The 24,348-nt window shown below is 40.2% G+C and overlaps 1 protein-coding gene across 1 annotated transcript in view; it reads right to left on the bottom strand.

Annotated features, from left to right (window-relative positions):
- ptgs1 (prostaglandin-endoperoxide synthase 1) overlaps positions 1 to 24,023 on the bottom strand; it is a 74,400-nt gene extending 50,377 nt beyond the window's left edge. Inside the window, exons 1-2 of the mRNA XM_039762816.1 lie at positions 23,812 to 24,023; positions 23,641 to 23,724 (exon numbers count right to left, since the gene is read on the bottom strand). Coding sequence (XP_039618750.1) covers positions 23,641 to 23,724; positions 23,812 to 23,902 — 175 coding nt within the window. The 5' untranslated portion in view covers positions 23,903 to 24,023. The remainder of the gene's footprint in view (positions 1 to 23,640; positions 23,725 to 23,811) is intronic.
- Positions 24,024 to 24,348: the final 325 nt, after the last annotated feature.

The raw sequence follows: 24,348 nt of genomic DNA, 5'->3' as shown, positions 1-24,348 counted from the left end.
TTATTAAAACAACAACAACAAAACAAGTGTTCAAATAAAAGTGCAGTGCATCAAATCTTTAAATAAATAATCCATTAAAACAGAAGTGAAGTGGAGGGTAAAATCCAATACAAAAAAGTCTTTTAAAAACAACGAGGTTAAAACAATGCTGGAAACAAACAGTCTCTTTAAAAACAAAGCCTGGTGTCTTCTTTTTACCTGGCAGCTCCCATGCTCTCCTATCGGGCTTTGCAACAGGAGAGTCGCCCTACCTGCAGCTGACCTTTCCACTCAACTGGTCTGGAGACTTCCCGATCCCTGGCTTCGGTCTAGATCGAGACTTGGCTTCCCTAACGACCAGGATGCTCACGTCAGGGAGTTCACCGCCCAAGCCTCCCAACTCCCGGTCACTTCCGTTCCTCCATAAAATGCTCAGCAGGAGCAACCACTTCCAATTGCCCTAGCTGTTGGCCAAACACCCCTGCTAGGGCTCAACTGTCCGCCTGCCTGCGAGCCTTCGCTCGCTCGGACCGGCTCTCTCTCTCTCCACGCTGCTTCCTGCAACCTCCGTCTTTCTTTTTCCTTCCTTTCTCTTCTCCTCCCCTAGCTGCCTCGCACTACTATTTATGAAGAGGACGTGGCAGCTGTAGCAATCAGCAGCTCCTGGGAACAATTACGAATGCGGACGATTTCCCACCTGTGCACTTGAGTGAGAAACGCCCACATCACTAGCTCCCAAGGAACCGCTTCAGCCACACAACCACGCCCCCTCACTAAACCGAGATTGTGGAAATTATTTATTTTACAACTGGCCTCTTGATGCGAGTTGTGGACCCGCTATACCACAAGGAGTACTGCCCTATTTATTTCAGCAATGTTTTTTGTTGGATTTTAAATAAAAGCACTAATTGCTTATGCACCTACCCCTTGCTGTATGTGTGTGTCCTCATCTCGGTTATGACTATCAATGATCTGGGATCAAGAGGATCCTGGGAGGTACAGGTAGCGTGGAGCTGACCTGACCCCTTAAATTTGGGTTTAGCCTAAACATCTGTAAATGGATCAAACTACTTTATACCAGTCCAAAAGCCTGCATTCATGTTAACAACATTATTTCAAACTATTAGAACATGGCACTTGACAAAGATGACCCCTGTCACAGTTGATCTTTGCAATCGACATTGAGGCATTGGCAAATCACTTTCAAAATATATCACAGATAAAGGGGATTACTATTATATGCAGAACTGCAGATTATATGATACTGTATATACCAGACCCACAAGGTTCTGTAACAGCCGTCCCCAATGCATTAGCAGAATTTCAAAAGATATCTGTACTCAAAATTAATTTGAATAAAAGTATTTTTTCAAGTGAACTCTCTAGCACGCAATATTAAACTGGAAACCTTCCCATTTATATTAGCAGATCAGTTTAAATACTAGGGGTAAACATCACAAGTAAATCTAAAGATCTTTTTCAACACAACTTTGCCATCTGCATGGAAAAAATGAAACAAGATGTGAACAGATGGTCTACCCTCCATCTTAGATTAGCAGGGAGAATCAACACTGTCAAGGTGAACATCCTTCCCAAGGTTTTTATTGTACTTGAGTATCCCCATATACATTAAACTGACATGCAACTGAAAGGTATGAACATGAAAAGTATGAGCATGTACAGCACTCAATATTTAGTTAAGGCTCCTTTGGCCTGGATTACTGCAGCAATGTGGAGTGGCATGGAGTCGATCAGTCTGTGGCACTGCTCAGGTGTTATGAGAGCCCATGTTGCTCTGATAGTGGCCTTCAGCTCTTCTGAATTGCATCTTCCTCTTCACAATACCCCATAGATTTTCTATGGGGTTAAGGTCAGGCGAGTTTGCTGGCCAATCAAGAACAGGGATATCATGGTCCTTAAACCAGGTACTGGTAGATTTGGCACAGTGGCAGGTGCCAGGTCCTGCTGGAAAATGAAATCTGCATCTCCATAAAGTTCGTCAGCAGCAGGAAGCAGGAAGTGCTCTAAAACTTCTTGGTAGACTGCTGCGTTGACCTTGGACCTCAGAAAACACTATGGACCAACACCAGCAGATGACATGGCACCCCAAACCATCACTGACTGTGGAAACTTTAAACTGGACCTCAAGCAACGTGGATTCTGTGCCTCTCCTCTCTTCCTCCAGACTCTGGGACCTTGGTTTCCAAAGGAAATGCAAAATTTACTTTCATCAGAGAACAGAACTTTGGACCACTCAGCAGCAGTCCAGTCCTTTTTGTCTTCAGCCCAGGCGAGACGCTTCAGAAGCTGTCTCTTGTTCAAGAGTGGCTTGACACTAGGAGTGTGACAGCTGAAAGCCATGTCTTGCATATGTCTGTGTGTGGTGGTTCTTGAAGCACTGACTCCAGCTGCAGTCCACTCTTTGTGAATCTCCCCCACAGTTTTGAATGGGTTTTGTTTCACAATCCTCTCCAGGGTGTGGTTATCCCTATTGCTTGTAAACTTTTTTCTACCACATCTTGTCCTTCCCTTCGCCTCTCTATTAATGTGCTTGGACACAGAGCACTGTGAACAGCCAGCTTCTTTAGCAATGACCTTTTGTGTCTTGCCCTCCTTGTGCAAGGTGTCAATGGTCATCTTTTGGACAACTGTCAAGTCAGCAGTCTTCCCCATGATTGTGTAGCCTACAGAACTAGACTGAGAGACCATTTAAAGGCTTTTGCAGGTGTTTTGAGTTAATTAGCTGATTAGAGTGTGGCACCAGGCGTCTTCAATATTGAACCTTTTCACAATATTCTAATTTTCCGAGATAATGAATTTGGGACTTTCATTAGTTATCAGTTATAATCATCAAAATTAAAAGAAATAAACATTTAAAATACATCAGTCTGTGTGTAATGAATGAATCTAATATACAAGTTTCACTTTTTGAATGGAATTACTGAAATAAATCAACCAGCACCTGTACATCTTGTTTTCCAAAAAGTAAAGAACAATGGCCTAATTTTTTTTATTATCCAGCTGGGGTCAAAAACAGGAAACTTAGTACTAAAGAAGAATTTTCTCTTAAGGGGTGATATAAAATAACAAGAAATACATTTACATTTAGTGAATTATAAAATAACAGCATCAGCTTTTAAGCATAAGCTCAGAAGGATATGAGACTCAGACACATGCTAGGTGCACACTGGACCAGGGTTCAAATTCAACTCTTATACTCATCACATCCATAAACGTCATCTTAGGCCTTCCTCTTTTTCTCTTGCTTGGCTGCTCCATACCTAGCATGCATCTCCCATTATACACAGCATCTCTCCTCTGCACATGTCCAACCCAACGCAATCTCGCCTCTCTGACTTTGTCTCCAAACCATCCAACCTGAGCTGACCCTCTAATGTACTAATCCTAATCCTGTCCATCCTTGTCATACCCAATGTAAATCTTAGCATCTTTAACTCTGCCACCTCCAGCTCTGCCTCCTGTGTTTTTGTCAGTGTCATCATCAACAACCCATATAACATAGCTGGTCTCACTACCGTTATGAACAATTACGCTTCAAATTTAACTTCCCATCAAAACAATTTATCCACTTCTTTCAAATCAGAAACATTTCTAAAAGACAATACTGATCAGTCTTGAAGAGAAAGAGTGGAAGGCAGCCATGCACAGAATACACCCTAACTCCATATCTTATTTAAAACTGTCCAAAATGTATCCAGGGCAAGATTTAATTTATGAACGTTGCAGTTTAGCTCCAGCCTCACTGGGCCGTATGTTTTGGGGCGTACACCACATTAGCATCATTCTGGACAAAAATCTTTGAATGCCTATCAAGCAGCTTCGGTGTCATAATCACTCCTAAACCGTTAACATGTGTGTCTGGTGGACCCCGAGATGGGCTTAAAGTGGAGAAGGTGTGCCAATTGAGTGGAATTGCTGTGGCAGGAGGCTGGGGGCTAGACCCAACCGGGAGGCCTGGAAGGACCGAGAGGCGGTCTACACATCCCCCGGGCCACGAGGGTCAACCGCCCTGGATAAAGGAGGGGACCACAGGGATGGAGCAAGGAGGCTCAAGCCCATTGTGGCCTGTAGCCACCGCCAAGGGGCGCCCCGAGCATCGTTGAGCCCGGGAGATCGAGACTTACGCCACACCTGGGAAGATGGAGGAAGGACCTTCCAGGGATGCCTGGAATGCTTCCGGGTGCTCATGTTGCACTTCCGCCAGACACCAGGAAGTGCCATCGGAAGTACGTCAGGGAGCACCTGGAGTACGTATAGTCCGGGTGACTATAAAAGGGGCCACCTTCCTACAGTCATGGAGCTAGAGTCGGGAGCAGCAGCAAGAAGAAGCTCCAGTGAGGAGAGGAAAGGCAGCCCACGGACGTTAAATGGCTCGAGGAAGGGTGTTGTGGTGCTAGAGCACTGTGTGTGTGCGGGAATTGTGTTTGGGGACACTTGGAATAATAAAAGCGTGTATTTTTATGAACTGACGGTGTCTGCTTGGTTGTGTCCGGGCTGAACATCTCACATTGCCTATACCACACTACTAGCACACAAACTTAATTTGCTCAAATGGATTAATCCCAGTCCACATGTTTTAAGTCAGTGGGTAACTGATGTTGTATACTGTTTGAAATTGTAAGAAAATTTAATTTTCACTTAGATCTGTTCAAAACTATGGCAAGACCTAATTAATCAAATCTTAGAATAACCATTTATATCTGGGGAAGGGAGATTTTCCTTTCTCTGTCGTTTTTGAAGATTTGTTCATACTGTCTGCTCTCCTCTTTCTCTCAGGCAGGGTTTGAATAAAATTTTACAAAATTAATGAAATTAATAAACTAAAAACAAAGATGTTTGCTTGGGGAGTATCAGGTATCACGTATGAGACATTCCATATGAAACCATGACAAAAGGTCTAACGTGAAATGCCATGTGTGCCACACTGTTCTGATAGCTCCATGTCCACAAATAAATGTTATTAATTGCAAAGCTTCTGCAATATTTTGTACAGAAAACAAATAATAATAGATCTAATTTAATACAGAACTCTAGAACTGAGCTGGTTGAACATCCTTGTATTCTGCACAACAAACCAAACCCCTTAAAGAAAAAAAAAAAGTAGTGTACTTGAACTTTGCGAAATAATTTCTCAACTCAAATTGTCCACCTACATCCTCAATCTGGTCCCTATGGTATTTTCAAGGGAGCCTTCGACTGCTTACTCAGCAGCATACTTGACACAGTTAGCTTTTGAATAGATTCTGACATTTTTCCAGATTCTTTAAAAACAGCAGTAGTAAAATACCTGGTGAAAAAAACCCTTGTCTATTCAATTTTGGATCATTTTAGACCTGTCTCTAATGTACCGCTTCTAAGTAAAACTCTAGAAAATGTACTTTTCCACAATCAAATGACTACCTGAATTAAAGATCTAGATAGATAACTGTCAGGATTTAGATATAATCACAGCACTGGAACTTCCCATATCAAAGTAAAAAATGACTTGCAGCTAAATGCTGATACATAAAAAGATTTCAGTCCATAAGTGCTGCTTTTGATAGTATACATTATAGTATTCTCATTAAACACCTTCGCCAATTAGTTGGCCTTTCAGGTAGCTTGTTAAGTTGGTTTAAATCATGCGTCATATGAAGGAAATTCTTTGTCTTTGTGACTACACATCAGAGAGGCAAGATATCACGTTTGGTATCCTCAGGGATGTACTCTAATGCATTATTATTCTCACTCTATATATTCCCTTTAGGCAAGATCATTTCTGAAATAGAAATAATAATTACTACAAGTATGTATATGACACTCAGCTATACATATTAATTGTGCCAGATGACCTTGACACTCTCATTCCCTTTAGCCAGTGTCATTCTAGTTTTACAAGATGGATGTGCAGTAGTTTTCTTAAATTAAACAAGGAAAAAACAGAAATTATCAGCAACATCAAAAAAGTAGGGATATTAGACTAAAACGTCATCATCCTGCCCTACAAAATAAGCCAGAAGTGAACACTCTAGGTGTCATTATAGCTTCAAAATTAAGTCACATAGTAGTAGTGTTATAAAACTGCAATTTTTCATTTAAGAAGCAAATCACAACTCTGATTTTTTATATCTGTGCAAGATGCTGAAAAATGAATATGTGGTTTTGCTGTTTTGTCAACTAGAGTATTGCAATGCACTCCCGTCTGGGATGCCAAGAAAAGGGATAAATCAGTTGCAGCTATAGTAGTTCAAGAATTTTAACCAAGAAAGGAAAGTCTGAACACATTTCACCAATACAAGCATCATTACACTGGCTGCCTGTGATTTTTAGCATTGATTTTAAACTATTGTTAAGTCTATAAGACTAAGAACAATCTTGTACCTCTCTACATTATAGAATGCTTGTCCCTGCACATCCCTAATTACTATTTCAGATCTTCACAATTTTTACCCACTGTTTTTAAAGTGACTCATAAAAAAACTAGGAGGCATTTTGGTTTTTTTTTTGTACTCAAAATTTCTGGTATGTCAAATATTTTAAAAAACTACTAAAAACTGACATTTTTTATTTGGCTTTTTCATGATTTGTAACACATTTACTGTTACTGATAAAAATTAATTCTACAAAATTCTACATAATTCAAAATTTTATTTCTGAACAAACATAAGGACCAGACTAAAAGTGTCTGATTCATGCCTAGTGCAGCTGAGATAGACAACTGTCCTCTGCGATCATTGAACTGGATAAGTTGGTTATTTACTAAGAATTAACCAGCCACAACAAATTTAAAATGCTGATGCCAGAATTCTGACACAAACCAAATGGAATGTGCAAATCTCACCTTGCCTGACTCATCTACACTTTCTGCCTGTACAGTTTTCAATTATGATCAAAACTCTTCTGTCCGTGAAGCTGTCAATTCAACACTACAGATCACTGGTCATAGTTACTTGTATCTTACCAACCTGAACTGATATCTACTGATGCCGGAGAGCTCAGAATTCCAAACACCAATTTTAACAAAGTTGGTGAGCACTCACTTAGCTTTGTGGCTCCAACTTTCTTGTAATCTCTAATTGGGACTAGTCAGGAGCCTTTATCAGAGAACCATTTAAATTAAATTTTTAAAATATTTGTTTAAAAATATTCACCCATTCTCACTGGCATTTTAGTTAATGTGACCATAGCTTTATTCTTATATAACATCTATACTAATTCCTATGATACTACACCATCTTTCAATCTGTTCCATCTAGTCTAATGAAAATTTTAATGAATAAAGACAGCCCCCAGGTTACGTACGAGATAGGGACTGTAGGTTTGTACTTAAGTTGAATTTGTATGTAAGTCGGAACAGGTACATAAATTTAATAAATGCTATTGTTGACCGACTGTAACCAAGTGCTCTGCCAATGAATGATGGAGTTTCACCCCTCTCTGACCTTTTAATTATTTTTACTTTATTTTTAATGGTGATGGTTTTTCTCTTTTTTACTGTATCACCAGTACTTGCATCAGATTTGTGTTTCAGAGACATTCTGGAAGGGTGAAGATAAAAGATTAAGATGAACTCTTCTGCACAGCACTGTACACGCTATCACAGCAGGAAGGCACCAGTCGTCAATACGTCTGATGTACTGACAAGAGACAACTTTCTACTATTTACATACCAGTACAAGCAGGCTTGCTATTGAGAATGAATGGGGTCATTGACAGCCGGTTCATCACCAGCCCACCTCACAGTCACCTCCACTACAGTATGCTGCCTGCAGCATCTGCCCACGGAGAACAAACATGGTGTGGCTAAATGCGGGTAGTGAATCGCCCTCATTCAATAGGCAGCCATCCTATGCACACTACAATGCTACCCCCTGCTGCCCCATTCACCCTCAATAGCCTCCGTTCAGCCACAACCAGGTCACCGCTTGCAGCATTACCAGCAGCCCACCGAGAATGAACGGGGCAGCCGTGTGTGGTGGGTGGGCAGTGAAACCGCTTGTCGCTGGGAGCCGCCCGAGGGACACTACACTACGTGAGCAGCGAAATCGCTCCCCTCTAGCCTCCGTCCAGCCACTGCTTGCAGCATCCCCAGGCTGAAGATGACGGAGTGGCAGTTACTGAGGCGCATGCATCGCAGCTGCGGCCCCGTTCATAAGTCGTAGGTCAGATGTCCGTAACCTGGGGACTACCTGTATTTCAGGTCTTGATTTAGTTATACACATTTTAGACTTTGTTACATGTATATACTGCAGCTGTTAATTTCTATTAATCTTGAAATAAATCATTGTTTGATTCATAAGGAGCCATGTAATGGTATATTCCAGGGCTGGCAAACTCCAGGCCTGGAGTGCCGCAGTGGCTACAGGTTTTCATTCTAACCCTTTTCCTAATCAGTGACCTGTTTTCACTGCTAATTAACTTTTTCCCCCATCACTTTAATAGCCCTGTTAGAGGAGTTCAGCCTTCTGAATTGATTCCTTTCTTCATTAGATGACAGCCAAGCAGAAATGAGATGTGAAACGAGCTAACAGATGACCAGCTAAACTGGGGCGTCAAACTCCAACCAATTTCACTCCAATCACTTTCTTAATGAAAAGCCAATTCTTGCTGTTAATTAAACCTGTTATTTAATTCCATGGCTTGTTGCTGCTCTCATTCTGTCACGATTTTGAAAACTGTTGTTTCTCTGTTCTTGCCAACCCTCAGATTAAAACAAAGACAACGCAACATCTAGATTGTAATTCTGCTTCAAAATTTATAGATACCTTGAGTAAGTCGAGTGTAATTGTGGAAAACCATTTAGATCAGTTAACATCAAATGTAAACGTGGAAAACAATTTAGATCACCTAACATCACATTATAATGTGACCTTGAGAGATGCTCTGGACACAGTGGCTCCACTTAAAACAAAAGTGATCAAAGCACATGGAAACTCTCCCTGGTTTAATGAAGACACTCGCACTCTTAAATCAGAGTATTGAAAACTGGAGCGCAGATGGAGAACAACAACATGTCTTTCAAATTGCATGGACAGAGAGTGTTAATAAATATAAAAAAGCCCTCTTTAAAGCTCGCTCAGAATACTATCCTACATTAACAGATAGCAATAATAAAAATCCGTGGGTACTGTTTAGAACAGTGGCTAAATTAACAAATGGGAATTCAGATCAACAGTGCAAAATAACAACAGATATTAGCAGTACAGACTTTATGAACTTCTTCAATGAGAAAATTAAAAATATAAGACTCCAGATCAATGCATCACAGTACCTAACCAAATACTAGCTTAGCAGACCCTGTCTCACATTGCATTCAGCACTTTAATAATTTTAATCCTGTAACTGAGCAGGAAGTCTTAACTTTAATTTCTAAAATAAAGCCCACTACTTGTTGCCTAGATCCAGTGCCAAACAAAACTAGTAAAAAGTGCAATGGATGTTCTTGCAGCGCCTACTCTAAACATCGATATATATAATTCACTAAGGCAAGACAACCATGAAAAGCACGCCAGAAGGGGCGTGGATTCACTAAGCCACCGACAAGTGAGACACCTATGGCGCACACAGGAAGGAGCCACACCCACCAACTCCAAGACCATTGGATACAACGACAACTCGCAGGGCCACGCCCACCAAATCGGACGCGACGACACAGAAAAAATGGCGTGATTTATGTTCGTCTGTCGTAGAGTCCACATGCAGTGCAGGTCAGGTTAATGTCATGTACCTCCGAGCTACGTTGACTGTTCATAGAGGCATGTTTCTCGCGGACGTGAATCGCCATATGCAGCGTGTGAAACGGTCTGCGAGGGGTATCCCATGGGATCCTTAAAACAATCCATTAAAACTGAGGTTAAAGCACAATGAAGGAATCAGTCTTTAAAAACCAATAAGCCCTGTGCCTCTGTTTCATTACCGTCTCATCTGCTTCACCAATGCAGGCCCTGCAACAGTCGAGACGCTCTGTCAGCAGCTGACCTTCTCTGTGTCTGACCGGTTCACACAGAGGCAGCGCAGGAGAAAGCCGCGCCAGAGACAGACAGGGGCACACACACAGGCAGCTGGTGGGCGGCTCTCCGTGAGTTTCTCTTGCAAGCGGACACATAACCAGGCGGAGTGTATGCTTCGAGAACGAGGCTGGACGTGGCTTGCGAGCGGGCACATGAACAGGCAGTGTGTATGCTTTGAGTGCAAGGGTGGATGCGACAGGACCATCTAGGAAAAATCATGTCGCGGATGTGATTCACTGTATGCAGTGTGTAAAACAGTTTGTTTGTCGCAGATGTGAATTGCTGTATGCGGCGTGTAGAACAGTTTGCGAGGGGTGTCCCTGTGTCTTTCCAGAAGTGTTCAACCATCAATAAAAAATAATGCGGCGTTTGTTATTCTGCGGGTTCACTATTGTGTTGTATTTTGCTCTCTCCAGAGTTCCATCTTTTCATTCACTTACTGTTGTATTCTAACACTAACCTGTTTTAGACAACCGTGTCTTTCCAGAAGTGTTTACCATTCAATAAATAATTATGCACGAGACTGAGCGTGTGTCTAGGCATGGGTAAGCCGTTGAACCCCATTCGGGCTGCAAACCGTGGAATTGCCACTAAGTGCGACTCATACGCTCCCACTGTTTTCGTCCCTACCCTTTGTACACACCCCCCTCCCACACGTTGACTGTTAACAGAGGCATGTTTCTCGAGGTGAATCGCCATATGCAGCGTGTAAAACTGTTTGCGAGGGGTATCCCATGGGATCATTAAAACATTCCTTTACAACTGAGGTTAAAACACAATGAAGTGAGCAGTCTTTAAAAAACGAGTTTTCGGTTTCGACGCACGACCGCGTGCCGCATAGCAAAGTGTTGTACACGCTACATACAGCGATTCGCATCCGCGACAAACATGCGTCTTCTTAGATGCTCCTGCACTTTGTACACACCCCCCTCCCACCTCGCTACGCCGCACGGACGATTGTGTGTTGGTTCGTTCCGTGCATTGTTACAATGTTGCTTTTCTTGCTGATTTATTACATTACCGATTTTGCAAATGTTAAATTTTCTCCCTGTGCTTAAAAATGATTAAAAAACGGGCCTGATTATGCGGCGTATGGTACGCCGCAGGTTGGCGATTATCAATAATTCATTATTGCATGGCATAGTACCCGATGCACTAAAAGTGACAGTCATTAAACCATTACTTAAAGTCAGACATAGACCCACACATATTAAATAATTATAGGCCAATTTCAAATTTACCGTTTCTCTCTAAAATACTAGAAAAAGTAGTCACCAGTCAGCTTCAGTTACACCTTACAATTTATTTAAGAAATTCCAGTCTGGTCATAGTACAGAAATGGCACTAACATGGGTTGTAAATGACATTCTGATATCCTCTGATGAAGGAACCTCCACTGTAATTATGTTGTTAGACTTAAGTGCAGCATTTGACACCATTGACCATTCTATTTTACTGCACAGGCTACAAAATTATGTTGGGCTTACAGGCTCCGTGCTCGCTTGGTTTAGTTCTTATTTATCAAATCGATTCCATTATGAACAGAAATGTGCTGACAGTACTCCATCATTATACACAGAAGTTCAATATGGTGTCCTACAGGGCTCAGTACTGGGACCTTTACTGTTTTCACTTTACATGCTTCCACTGGGATCTCTCATTAGGAAACATAATGTTAATTTTCACTCGTATGCAGATGACACCCAGTTATACCTTTCATTTAAATCAAATGAAGTTTTTCCGATGTTGTCTTTAATTAGTTGTGTTAGTGAATTAAAGGAATGGATGAATGAGAACTACTTGTCTTTAAATACAGATAAAACAGAGATGTTAATTGTTGGAGGGAATGACGCTGATCACAACAATATTTTGTTATCATTTAACTCAGTTGGAATCCCAATTAATTTTACTGAATCAGCCCGCAATCTAGGAGTTATCTTTGACTCTAGCATGTCATTTAAAGCGCATATTACAAAGTTGTCCAAAACATGTTCCATCTTAAAAATGTTAGGAAATTGAGGCGCTTTCTAAATAAACAGGATTCTGAGAAATTAATTCATGCATTTATCTCTAGTAGGATTGACTACTGCAATGCGGTGTTCACTGGCTGTTCAAACTGTTCTCTATACAGCCTCCAGTTAATCCAAAATGCTGCTGCAAGAATTATTACAAGAACAAGAAAATATGAACACATAACTCCAGTTCTTAAATCCTTACACTGGCTCCAGTTAAGTTTAGGGCAGATTTCAAAATCCTCCTTTTAACATATAAAGCATTAAATGGCCAAGGTCCGCTTACTTGTCTGAACTTATCATGACTTACAAACCTGAGCACATTAAGATCTCAAGATGCCGGTCTGCTTAGGATTCCAAGGATTAATAAAATAACAGTGGGAGGTCGAGCTTTTAGTTACAGGGCCCCTAAACTGTGGAATGGTCTGCCTGCTTCTATAAGAGATGCCCCTCCGGTCTCAGCCTTTAAATCCCAGCTGAAGACTCACTACTTCAGTTTAGCATATCCTGACTAGAGCTGCTGATTTACTGTACAGACTGAATCTCTGTTGTCAGTCATTTGCACTAAAACATAAGTAACATGATAGATATAATTGAATACTAACCCTCACCTATTCGGTTTCTGTTCTCGGTGCTCAAATGTGGCAATTGGTGCCACGGTCCACCTGCAATGTTGTTTGCCTGCCTATGGTAAAGTTATCCCTGATGGAGGATCGCAGGAATCATGGGAAAGAGGGGTCCTTTCATCGGATTGGCTGGCAGCACTTTCTCGCCATGGAATGGCCAAATGGGGGAGGCAGCTTGATGGATGAGGTCTCCAGGACTCTAAAAATATCTTATTATGTGATATCATCTACTGGTAGATTCTGCTCCGTACTTCTAAAATTTTTATTTTTATGCTGTATTGAAGATTTGCTCTGTTCTGTGTATTGTATTGTTTTGACCCCCACTGCACACCCAATCTACCTGGAAAGGGGTCTCTCTTTGAACTGCCTTTCCCAAGGTTTCTTCCATTTTTCCTTACAAGGTTTTTTGGGAGTTTTTCCTTGTCTTCTCAGAGAGTCAAGGCTGGGGGGGCTGTCAAGAGGCAGGGCCTGTTAAAGCCCATTGCGGCACTTCCTGTGTGATTTTGGGCTATACAAAAATAAACTATATTGTATTGTTCTTTCTAAGAGCACCGTCAAAATGTTTTGGTGACCTGAGAGATCAACCTTACCAAGACCATCACCTCTCTTTAATTTCAGATATTGTGTAATGGGCACAGGGGAGCTGGTCATGTGGTGGCTTCTTTTGTGTCTCATTGTTTGGCTGCTAATTAAAGAAAAAGAAACATCTATGGGGCCTGAGTCAAGTTAATTAAAAGAAGTAATCAGCAGCAAAAACTGGTCACTAATTAAGGAAATGGCAAGAATGAAAACCTGCAGCCACTGTGGCACTCGAGGCCTGGTGTTCGCCACCTCTGGTATATTCTATGAATAGTTCAAAATGGCTATACAGTGATGGCTGTGCAGTGATTAGTATTGCTCTTTCATGGCTCCATGATTCACTGTTTGCGTCTTTACATTCTCATTGTCAGTGTGATATTATCTTTTTTATTCATTTTATTAATTAACACCAACTCCAAATTGATCTAGTATAATTGAAGGAGGCGGCACGGTGGCGCAGTGGGTAGCGCTGCTGCCTCGCAGTTAGGAGACCCGGGTTCGCTTCCCAGGTCCTCCCTGCGTGGAGTTTGCATGTTCTCCCGTGTCTGCGTAGGTTTCCTCCGGGCGCTCCGGTTTCCTCCCACAATCCAAAGACATGCAGGTTAGGTGGATTGGCGATTCTAAATTGGCCCTAGTGTGTGCTTGGTGTGTTTGTGTGTTTGTGTGTGTCCTGCGGTGGGTTGGCACCCTGCCCAGGGTTGGTTCCTGCCTTGTGCCCTGTGTTGGCTGGGATTGGCTCCAGCAGACCCCCGTGACCCTGTATTCGGATTCAGCGGGTTAGACAATGGATGGATGGATGGATAATTGAAGGAATATGTGTAGACCTTAAGGAAAAAGTAACAAAAAAATATAAAAAAATGTTTCAGATTTTAAAAAGAAACTGTACCCAGATGGTTAATAAAAAGTTTTAAAGATTAAAAGCATCAATTTCACTTTAAAGATGCACTACTTTTATGATGTTCATATAAAATGAAGAACATTAAATTAAAATTAAAAGCAGCAAAATTGTAAACACCCCTTAATTGACACCTAAGCCCCCACCCAAGTGTAACTCAGCCATGTGAAGAAATACATCAGGTAGATAGAGATTTCCTGAGCGATTCAAAAAGACAGGTACTACCCGTAAACAGTCTCCATAGGGAAGAAAAAGGAGACACAAATTGAAAATGGAAAAATAAGATATTAAGAGTAATGTCAGTGCAACTGAGTACCTGCCATCTTGAACCAGCTTCACTGCTGAATCCCACCTTTCAACACTGGCTCCAGATGACTCACTGATCTGTGCTGCCCAGAGTAAGAGTAAATTATAGAAAGAACATTTCCAAAAAGTGTAAACCATAGAAAGGATTTCCAGCGAGAGGCTAACAATGCTTTTATAACAAATGTTCATAAAGAGATTAACCTCTGGTTGATAACAAAAAGAAGAAGAGAAGAAAGATGTAGTGTAAGGATCAAAATATACCTTTGGGATTCAAGTGCATACTACCAAAAGAGAAGTAAAATACATACTATACACAAAATGAACGTAATAGTCAACTATTTCTACTCACTAATGTACAGTGGGTCAAAAATAAATACATAAAACACCTGTACAGTTTGTGGTCAAGAATCTTTTGTACACCTGGAATGAGAGTTTAATGTATAGAATGCTATCAAACTGAAAAATGAATGGGTCAATTGACTGCATATCTGTGCGACTTTGATTCTCTCAACACAGATATAGCATTGTGACAACTTCTCTGGATTAGGGATACTCCGATCTATCGGCCACTGATTTAAATCACACGATTTTCACAAAAAAAAAAAGACTCTACTGGTGACCTGTAAAAAACAATCTTTTTAGCCCCTGCTTTTTCTAAGCTTTAAGGTGATTTAGTTGTAGTCCTCCTTAAGTCTTTTCTTTCTGCAGAAAACTTACTGCAGTGTAAACAAAGAGCACCAAGTCAGGGCTTATTTTAGTATAGAGCTTAGCCTTTACATTAAAGAATAAAGGAATCAGAGAAGTCGTCCTCTGCAGTTAGACAGCAAGAAAAGCTACTTTAATGAATTCATCCATCCATCCATTATCCAACCCGCTCTATCCGAACTACAGGGTCACGGGGGTCTGTTGGAGCCAATTCAGACTTTTTTATTTTGTTCTTTAATTAAAACTGACACTGTTTCAGTTTGGACAATGAGCTTGTTCTAAATGCAGCAGCTTACATTTTTAATTGGAAAAAGAAAATATAAACACTAGTAAACAAAAGGCTTGTTAGCTTAACAGTAAAATGCGTCTTTTACTCACAAACCTTTTAAGTATGTTAGTCTTGTGTCAGCATGATAAACACCTTATGAACATTTGATATATTTATGGCTTTTTAAAGATTTGTACTGTGTTTATTAGTTGTTGCTGTGTGTCATACAGCATACATTTTGGTAATCAATTTGCAGCGCTGCTCTTTAGATCTGGCAGTGTCATTATGACACTGTCCTTATGCTGTCATAAACATAACTCAGAAATGCAGATGGCATTTTTTTTTTTTAATCGAAAACTTTGTCACTATAAATGTGACATTTACTCCAAGATTTAAGGCTTTTGTTTTCATGATTGGATTGATGTAGTGCAGACCCTATTTTAAACTATAAAAACACAGTTTCCCGTGGCAAGTTTATGTATACCATCATTGTGAAAAAATAATTTCAAGTTGAAAAAATACCAAAATTGTCCTTTAAATTTGCATGGATGAATTTGTGGAAAACTGGGAAGAATTTATCTCAGAACCAGCAAGGCATCAACATGGAGTTTGAATAGATTTTCCTTGAATCACACAGGTTCAAAGAAATTAGAAAGTTAGCCTAATTAATTTGGGAGAAAAAACAATGCCTTTAACATGACCTTGCATTAAGTATAAAAATATAAGGGAATATTTGTTAACCAAGATGTTTTTTTTTTTCTCTCTCAGATCAAAAGCTTGACAAATGTTGGCTTAAGAAATGTCAGCATGAAATTAAATACCCTATCTTTTCCTGATCTGAGAGGTCCATAACATGAATTTACACGTCAGGATGACTAGATTTTAGGAGACTTTCTTTGGTCATTTGGTACTAACCACAACTTCACTCCACAAAAAGAAAATATAAACACAGTTATAACAGATTACTAGACATTTTTAGTAAATACACACAATACCTCCTAGCAACAATAACATCTATGAAAATACTGCCATTAAAGTAAGTTATCATTTGTAAGGCTGTTATACTGCCAAAGGAACACTGCCAAATGAAGACTACATTTTCTTCACAGAGACTGAGAAAATGATCTGGCAACTGTGCCATCTTACAGTTACCAATGTCTTTGGCATGTGGGAGCGAAACTCATGCAGACATGTGGAGAATGTGCAAACTCAACAGAAGTTGCTTTCCCTCCACAGAAACCTTTTTTCAGGAACCAGGGACTTCTTAGAAAGTCAGGAACTTTTGTGGTATTCCCACTGCTAGAACTTGGGCCATTTGTAGATCCTGGCAGGTAGTTCCTGGGTACTCTTTGTAGCTCCTACTCCAAGGTATGCAGTTTTTATTCAATCAGGAACAATCATGGGTGGGGCTTGGGCAATGAATTGTACTGATGGGTTGACCACAAGCACTGGCCACCATCTTAAAAACCTATTAGAAGTTTGGACTTTGGAGAGTTACAGGCGAGGACAGACTGCTGCACTTTAAATCACATCACTCTTTATAGCGGTCTCTTGCACTATGCACTGCATTGAAGGAATAATCTCCCCTGTGAAGTCCAGAGCATGTCAGAGCAATACGGGATGGGAGAGGTGGGGGTTCCCCATTAAGTCCCAAATGTCCCTCTTTTTTGCACGTCACATATTTTGCATAAAGGCTACCGTTTCTGTTACATGGTGGGAAAGTAACACACAAAAGTGTCCAGGAACCACAGGTGGCCCAAGACCTATGTCATACTGGAATGCACTGTTTCCTGAAAACAAGGTTCCTGTTTTGTGAAAACACAGAAATAAAAAAGTCTGTGATTCTAACCAAGTACTTGAGATCTCTGTGACAACCATGCTAACCACTGCACCATGCCACTAGGCCTGTGAATTTCATACTCCTTTAAAAAGGAAAGAAATAGCTGGAATATTCGTTTTAACCATAATTCAAAAAGCACACATTACAGTACACCAGCTCATGAAATCCACATTAAATTTTTAGCCCAGTCACTATATGCATGGAGTGCATATTAAGATAATGAGATGCTCTGAAACAAATTAAATAAGAATGAGTTGGTGTGTGTGTGTGTGTGTGTCTGTATTTTTGTCTTTTGATGCTGGCATCTCAATCAGAATTTGATTTGGCTTTGTGCCACTGGAAAAGGCTCCAGTTCCCCACCACTCTGTAATGGGAAATGGTTCACAATATGTGTGGATGCATAATTTAAAATTCTCTAAAATAAAAGCATACAAATTCTTGGAAGAACTTTGAAATGGATGATTATATCAATGCCCCGGATGAGTCTTTGATCAGAGGTCCAAAATACACGTGAATTTCAAGCCACCAAATTTGGTCAAGCCACCTTGGTTTTTTGAATTACCAATAACTGGATATTTTGAAAAAGGATAAATATAAGAGGTGAATAATAATATTGATGACATGACAGTAAAAATCAAAGTTCTTAAATATATGTCCACAAAGGATATTCAAAAAATGCCACTATATTATTTAACCAGCTGAAGACTGGCACAAATGTTTCTGTCACTCTATAACTGTTGATTGAACACACACACTGTGGCTACTAAACGTTTAAAATCCAAGACCTCAGAACACCGTGGTCAACACCCAGTACTGATGCAGTATCGATGTTCTAGCCCCACCACTAACTGAGATCAGAATGGATGAAAATTCAGGCAGCTGCTAGAAGTGAGTGTTGATGTTATGTTACCTCCGGATCATAAATTTCACACCACTTGGAAACCAAGTTGGAATGTTTCCATCGTTCAGACAAGACCATTAATGAAGTACATTTACTTCAAAATCCCATTATACAGTCGATTCCGGTTAATTGGACCACCTGTTCATCGGACCAGCCGCTTATTCGGACCAAATCCTAAAGAACCGAAACAGATCATATTACATAAGCCTAACATTGTTCACTTATTTGGACCAAAATTCTGTTTAATCGGACCAAAGAATGCAACAGAGAATAAGGAAAAGAAGCCACAAGTCACCCGCGGAAAGCGGATATAAAGCGGGTCAGCGACATCGAGAGGATCCCTGGGCTCCCCAGGAGAATTTATGCTTTTATCAAAGGTCAGAAAGTCGTAAAATTTGTACCAAGTGCAAACCAGTGGGGGTGAACATGCCTGCCCTTTCTTTCCTAAAATGGACCGCCCAGTAGCCAGCGACATGAAGTCGAGCGTAAACAAGTGCAGTGCGTAAACAGAATGCATCAGATCACACTAGACAAGTTCTTCAAATGTTGGCTGGAATTAGGTAATGTAAGCTTTTTTATTGTGCTTCGCATGCTGAGTGTCGTGTAGATCATTTAGAAGAATTTGTAGATTTCTTTTTCAATAAACAAAGTTGTAAGTAACCGTACATGTACGTAGTTCTTGTTTGTACGTTTGCCATACGCGTGTGCAGCACAATAAAATTCATAATGACATTTTAATATTTTACTTATAGCACGTCCCGTCTTGGTTGCACCTGTATAGGGAATGTTCGTGTAATCGGACGAGCCGGTTACTAGGACCAAAATGATCGCGTCCCGATGTGGTCCGATTAACAGGAATCGACTGTATTGTTTGAAATGTTCAAGAAATATTCTGCAGTGCATGTTTCTGGTATTTCACTCTGGGTAGAGCACCTAAACAACAACCTCCAAAAGTTAAACTAGAACAGTAACTTAGCTTTTCCTTGTCTAAAAGTAGTATCTTACAACTAAGCACCTTAGTGTCTAGTACAAACACATATCCTCTTAAATGTTCACGTCACTACAGCAAATCATGGTAATTTAACTGACGACTCTAAAAGGCCTTATTTTGATTGTGTCCTCAGACTGTAAATCCATATTTAATTTTTGCCTTGTGCCTAATAATAGAGAAACAGACTTCAACCCTCAGTGACTTAGTAATGGAAAATGTAGATTAATGAAATTGATAATGAAAGTATGGACTGTGCAAGTGTGTAAATGAGTATGCTTGTGATAAACGGACGTTTAGGTTTAAGATGTTTCTGTCCTTTTGTGATCTAGCCGACAAGCCCTCTGGTCTTGGCAGTAATTCAAAAAGTGAGTTCATAGAGCAGATGAATCAATGGATGGACTGCTGTTGCAATAAACCACTAGTTAGATGGTTCTACTCCCACCACTGTGAGAAGTTGTTAGAAATTTGACATCACTGAAGAGAGAGAGAGAGAGAGAGAGGTTATAAGCATTTGCTGATTATAGAGCATTACAACACCCACCTGGACTGAGATCCAAGTACAGCCGTGTAACGGGTGACACCTCAGCACCACACTGAGAAAGTCATTATAAAAATAAAGATTATTTTATAATGTTAAGTCTTGTCAGTGTAATCGAGTAACTAAAGTATGAGGTGTCAAACCACAAGCCAGCCAGTTCACTCTCACTATTTACACAATGTGATTGTGAACCATCTATTTAACATTCAGTTTAATCGAATGATTCATTCATTCATTATTTCCTGATCCTGCCTTTTTATAGGCGACTTTAGCCTATCCCAGCACAGTCAAGTAAAAAAATAGGAAATAGCTTTAGGTAGGTAGTCTGTCCATTGCAGGGCAGTCAGTCACACACCCAAACTTCCTCATACTGGGCTATCCTACACTTTTCGGAAAAGTGGAAGAAAACTCAAGTACCCAAAGAAATACTAGCAAGAGAGGTGGATGGATGCAAATTCCACAAAAACAGTCTAAACTGGGATTTGAACACAATGAATTTAGCGCTGTGGAACAGTTTAATTAATCCAAGAACTGCATGAAGCATTAAATCGTCCATTATTGACACAAACTTCGCGTCTATTTTCAAAACTGATAATCCAATTTTAGGATCAGCGAGGCTACAGTTGGATCCAGAAGCAATGAGCTCAAAGAAGGAAGTAACCCTGGGAGGAAGCAGTTTCACTGCATGGTATGCATAGTCTCATTTTTAAAGAAAGAATATGAAGAGCACTCGTACTTCACACAATAAGTGGTAGACTGGACTTGAACCCAGGTGGGGTGTAAGGGAATTAGCAGGACTAACCTTAGATATCCACCCATCAATTCATCAATCATTCTTAAGTTCATGAAGCAGGATTCACAGTATGCACCATCACAAGATGGGTCAACAACACAGTGGTGCTCCACTCTGTATCGGAAGAAGCAGGTTCAAAATATGGATGGTTGGTAGAAATTGTAATTTAAGATGAAGTATGACAGCAGTAGCGCACTGGCTACAATGCAGAAACCAATCCATTCAAAGAACCAACCTATCACCATGTACAATCACACACATCCATGAAGTTTCATAGTGGAACAATATGGAATCAGCAGTTCATTATCAGGTACACCTTTGGGATTTAGAAGGATAAACTGAGGTTCGCAAAAGAAAACCCTGACAGACATGGCACGAAGGTGCCAACTCAACACCGGCAGTGTGCAGGCCTGGATTCAAACCCAGAATTCTGATGTTGTGACACAGCACCACTAACCAGCCCCCTACAAGCGTTTAGAAAATATATGGACAAATAGAAAGAGTAAAGCTAAGGCGTAAACCACAGTTTTAAAAAGTTTACTTTCTACCTCAGACTAGGTGTGCAAACAGGGAAAGTAATTTAACATGAAAATGCTCCATAATTGTTAAAATATATACATTTTTTTTACAATACACAAGATTCTCAAACTGATTTGGAAAAAACTGCCAACAAATATAAAACTCCCTGAATTTCCCGATTTTAAATAAACTGCTATATAAATGAAGACTGAACAACTACCCTTCTAAACAATTTTCAGGAGCCACGTGGTATAAACACGGCTGCACAATGGGTAGCCCAGATTTTAGACTGAATTTAGAATCCTTATCCGGTGTAAGATTTTGCCAAATCAATATGCGGACAACAATTTTTTAGATGATCCGCTGTGGCATCCCCTAATGGGAGCAGCCTAAAGTAGAAGATTGTTCTCAAATCTTTACATGGTCATACTCAAACGTATAGTTTAGACATACATTTAATGTACACCCTCAACAGATCTCTCACGACTGCCAGCTCTAGCCTTTTACTTGCCCCTAGTGTAAGGACTAAGATCTTACACTGATACACTGGCCAAGAGTCCCGTCTCTCACCCCATGTGAAAGGGTTCTGGGATGTGAGATACTTTTGTTTTAATGGAGGAATCAAATACATTTAATGAAAAATGCACACATTTGACATGTTTTGAGTGTTGAACCAGATGACTTTATGTAGATTATGCAGCACGAGTAACAGGATTTTTTTTTTAAACTTTTTTGATATGACTTGCTGTTTCCACTTCCACTGAAGCATAAACTTAAATAGCTCTGTTTTCCATGAAAATATGAGATTACATTTTTTTCTTGGCTATTAGTTCAAAGTATATGGGGTAAGTAACATTTAAAAAATACAGTATATAGTTTTGTGTAGAGTATTCATTTAATATAATCTTAACATTTTAAGATTATGTTAACATAAATATTTAGAATTATTTTCTGTTAAATAATGTATTTGTTACTTGCAATACACTATGTTTTAATATAAAATAATTATACATTCACATAATATACTTGCATGTTTATCCCACTGTTTAACTGTTTTGTTGTTCCTTTGAAACGTAACTGCTTTTATTCTTTTGTAATTCCCTCAGGTTGCAATTTTCTGTCTGACGAGTTTTGTAGAAATAAAATTTTAACTTGGTTCACCTCACAGATCCAGTGCCACGTGGGCCTTGTCTGCAAGGCCAGATTAAGACCTTTAGAGGCCCGAAGTACTTAAAAGATTTTGGTGCCCCCATAAATATCTATTTCAAAATATAAACAATAACAAACCATAAAATAAAATTGTATTTTCTGAAATGAAACAAAACTTACAGGAAGATGAAAAATATTTGAGTATACGTCCATGTTATTTATATTTGAAAATTGTTCTTACTTTTTCTAATTGCAAAGTCTTTAATCAGGTCCTCAAAACTAATCTTAGGCAACATGTCTGCCTCTATACTTAGCAGAAGTATATCCATCTCTTAGTAGAGACCCAGCCTGTCTGGTTGCACGGTTGTTCTGTTGGGAATTTTAATATACTTTCTGTAGAACCTGGATCAAGCTGCACCATTTGGTCTGTGGTAAATCTGGTGTTTTGACGATTTGTGCTGCCTTGTCAAAATATGCTACACATGCAAATATTTACACATCTAAAAATCAAAACATTGAAATGAACGGAACATTTTTATGGCATTACTCAGAATCAAATGTATACTGCACTTATGCAGAACAGCTTTGGCGCACACTTCGATAGGCTCTATGGTTCGATAGAAAACCAGTGTTCTGTCCGTTTGTGCTACCATGTCAAAATACACTGTACATGCAAATATTTACACATCTAAAAGTCAAAACATAAGATTTTGATGGTATTACTCACCATCAACTAAAGTTTTTTTTCTAAGGTTGCACAAACCAATCATGTTCGGCTTACAATCACAATACTGGACAAAAAAAATTGAGATTTAAATGGGAAAGGCATTGGATTGCAGTATTGGATGTTTGATCCTACTGGCTTAAACAACAATAATAATGTTAGTATGGTCTTTTTTTACTTTAATTTTATTTATTTAAGTAACTGATTTATTGATTTAGACTTTAGAATAAATGTATACTGCGCATGCGCAGAACAGCTTTGGAGCGCACTTCGAAAGGTTGCGTGCTAGGACATCCCACCAGAAAAGGAGAATTTCGGTGCTGGCCCCCTTTCCTCGATGAACTAAGCACGTGCTAATTTTGCTCAAAGGTTAATCGAGCCTTGCTTGTCTGTATTAAGCCTGAACCTTCTGCTCATCTCTGCCATGGCTTTCTTTCCACATTCCTGAAGAGGTGTGTAACTGCCGACTGCAAGACGTGTGGATGAGCGTCTCTGTGAACGAGGTCAGCCAAAGTATTGCAAGGACAGGTTTCAACTCCCCACAGCCCTGCATTGGTTGAAGTAAGCAACCAGTAACGAAGATCCCCGACTTCACCTCTGTAGTCTCGGCCACAAACGGAGTTGTACAAACGCCACAGACACCCAGAGAGATGTTCCCCGTGACGCTCATTTTGACACCTAGCTGCCATGCCGCTTTCTCTACCTAGTTAATTGCTCAACAAACGAAAAGTTTTTTGTGTCTCCGGTGTGATCAAATCCGGCTCCTGGCCCCGCAATTCCTCCAGATGTATAAAGGTAAACTTACCGGCTGCCGGAGTTTCTTCGCACCCTGCGGGGACCAGGAAAAAAAGCAAGTGCCAAGCGACGCATGTCCATTGCAGTCTGGCAGCTACAAAAAAATAAATTAATTAGCATCGAGATGCGAATACTACACACTGCCATTTGCCTAAAGTTTAGGAAGGTCACGTTCACTCACCACTACACGTCGTGGCCACTCGACGTCTCCACCCGGGATGCTTGCGCCGTTCAGCTGAACCTGTTGGGTTCTGAGGCGGTGTCACCAGCATGTCCACGGTGTGATCAGACAGGCAGAATTTGTAAATACCAGCTACCTTAACAGTGCTCGAGAGAAAGGAAAACGTCTGTAAACGCACTCAAGTAAATTGTGGGAGACGGAGGATGTGCACAACCGGCGCTCTACGCCCCTTTATGCTAATTTATAAACTAGCGTTGCCGACCCCTTCAGGTTGTGTATTTAACAAGAACACAAAAAAGAGAAGAATAAGAAAAAGGAAGGATTGTTTAACTGCTAAAAAATTAAATAGTCCCGTAGAAAGTGCGTTGCTTTGCGCGAGGTGTCCACAACATGCGAGTATCATCCTGGAGACGCGCTTTTTCAGTCCGTAAAGCGTTCGAGTACGGGTTCAACTGCGCGTTCTTTGAACATTATGGAGAAAAGAATGATTAAATGACTGCAAAGATGAGGGAAGTTCATCGCATATGTTCACAAGAT

The sequence above is a fragment of the Polypterus senegalus genome, chromosome 9, assembly GCF_016835505.1.
Source record: "Polypterus senegalus isolate Bchr_013 chromosome 9, ASM1683550v1, whole genome shotgun sequence".
In the NCBI taxonomy this organism is placed as follows: domain Eukaryota; kingdom Metazoa; phylum Chordata; class Cladistia; order Polypteriformes; family Polypteridae; genus Polypterus; species Polypterus senegalus.
This window is presented reverse-complemented; position numbering and strand designations above follow the sequence as displayed.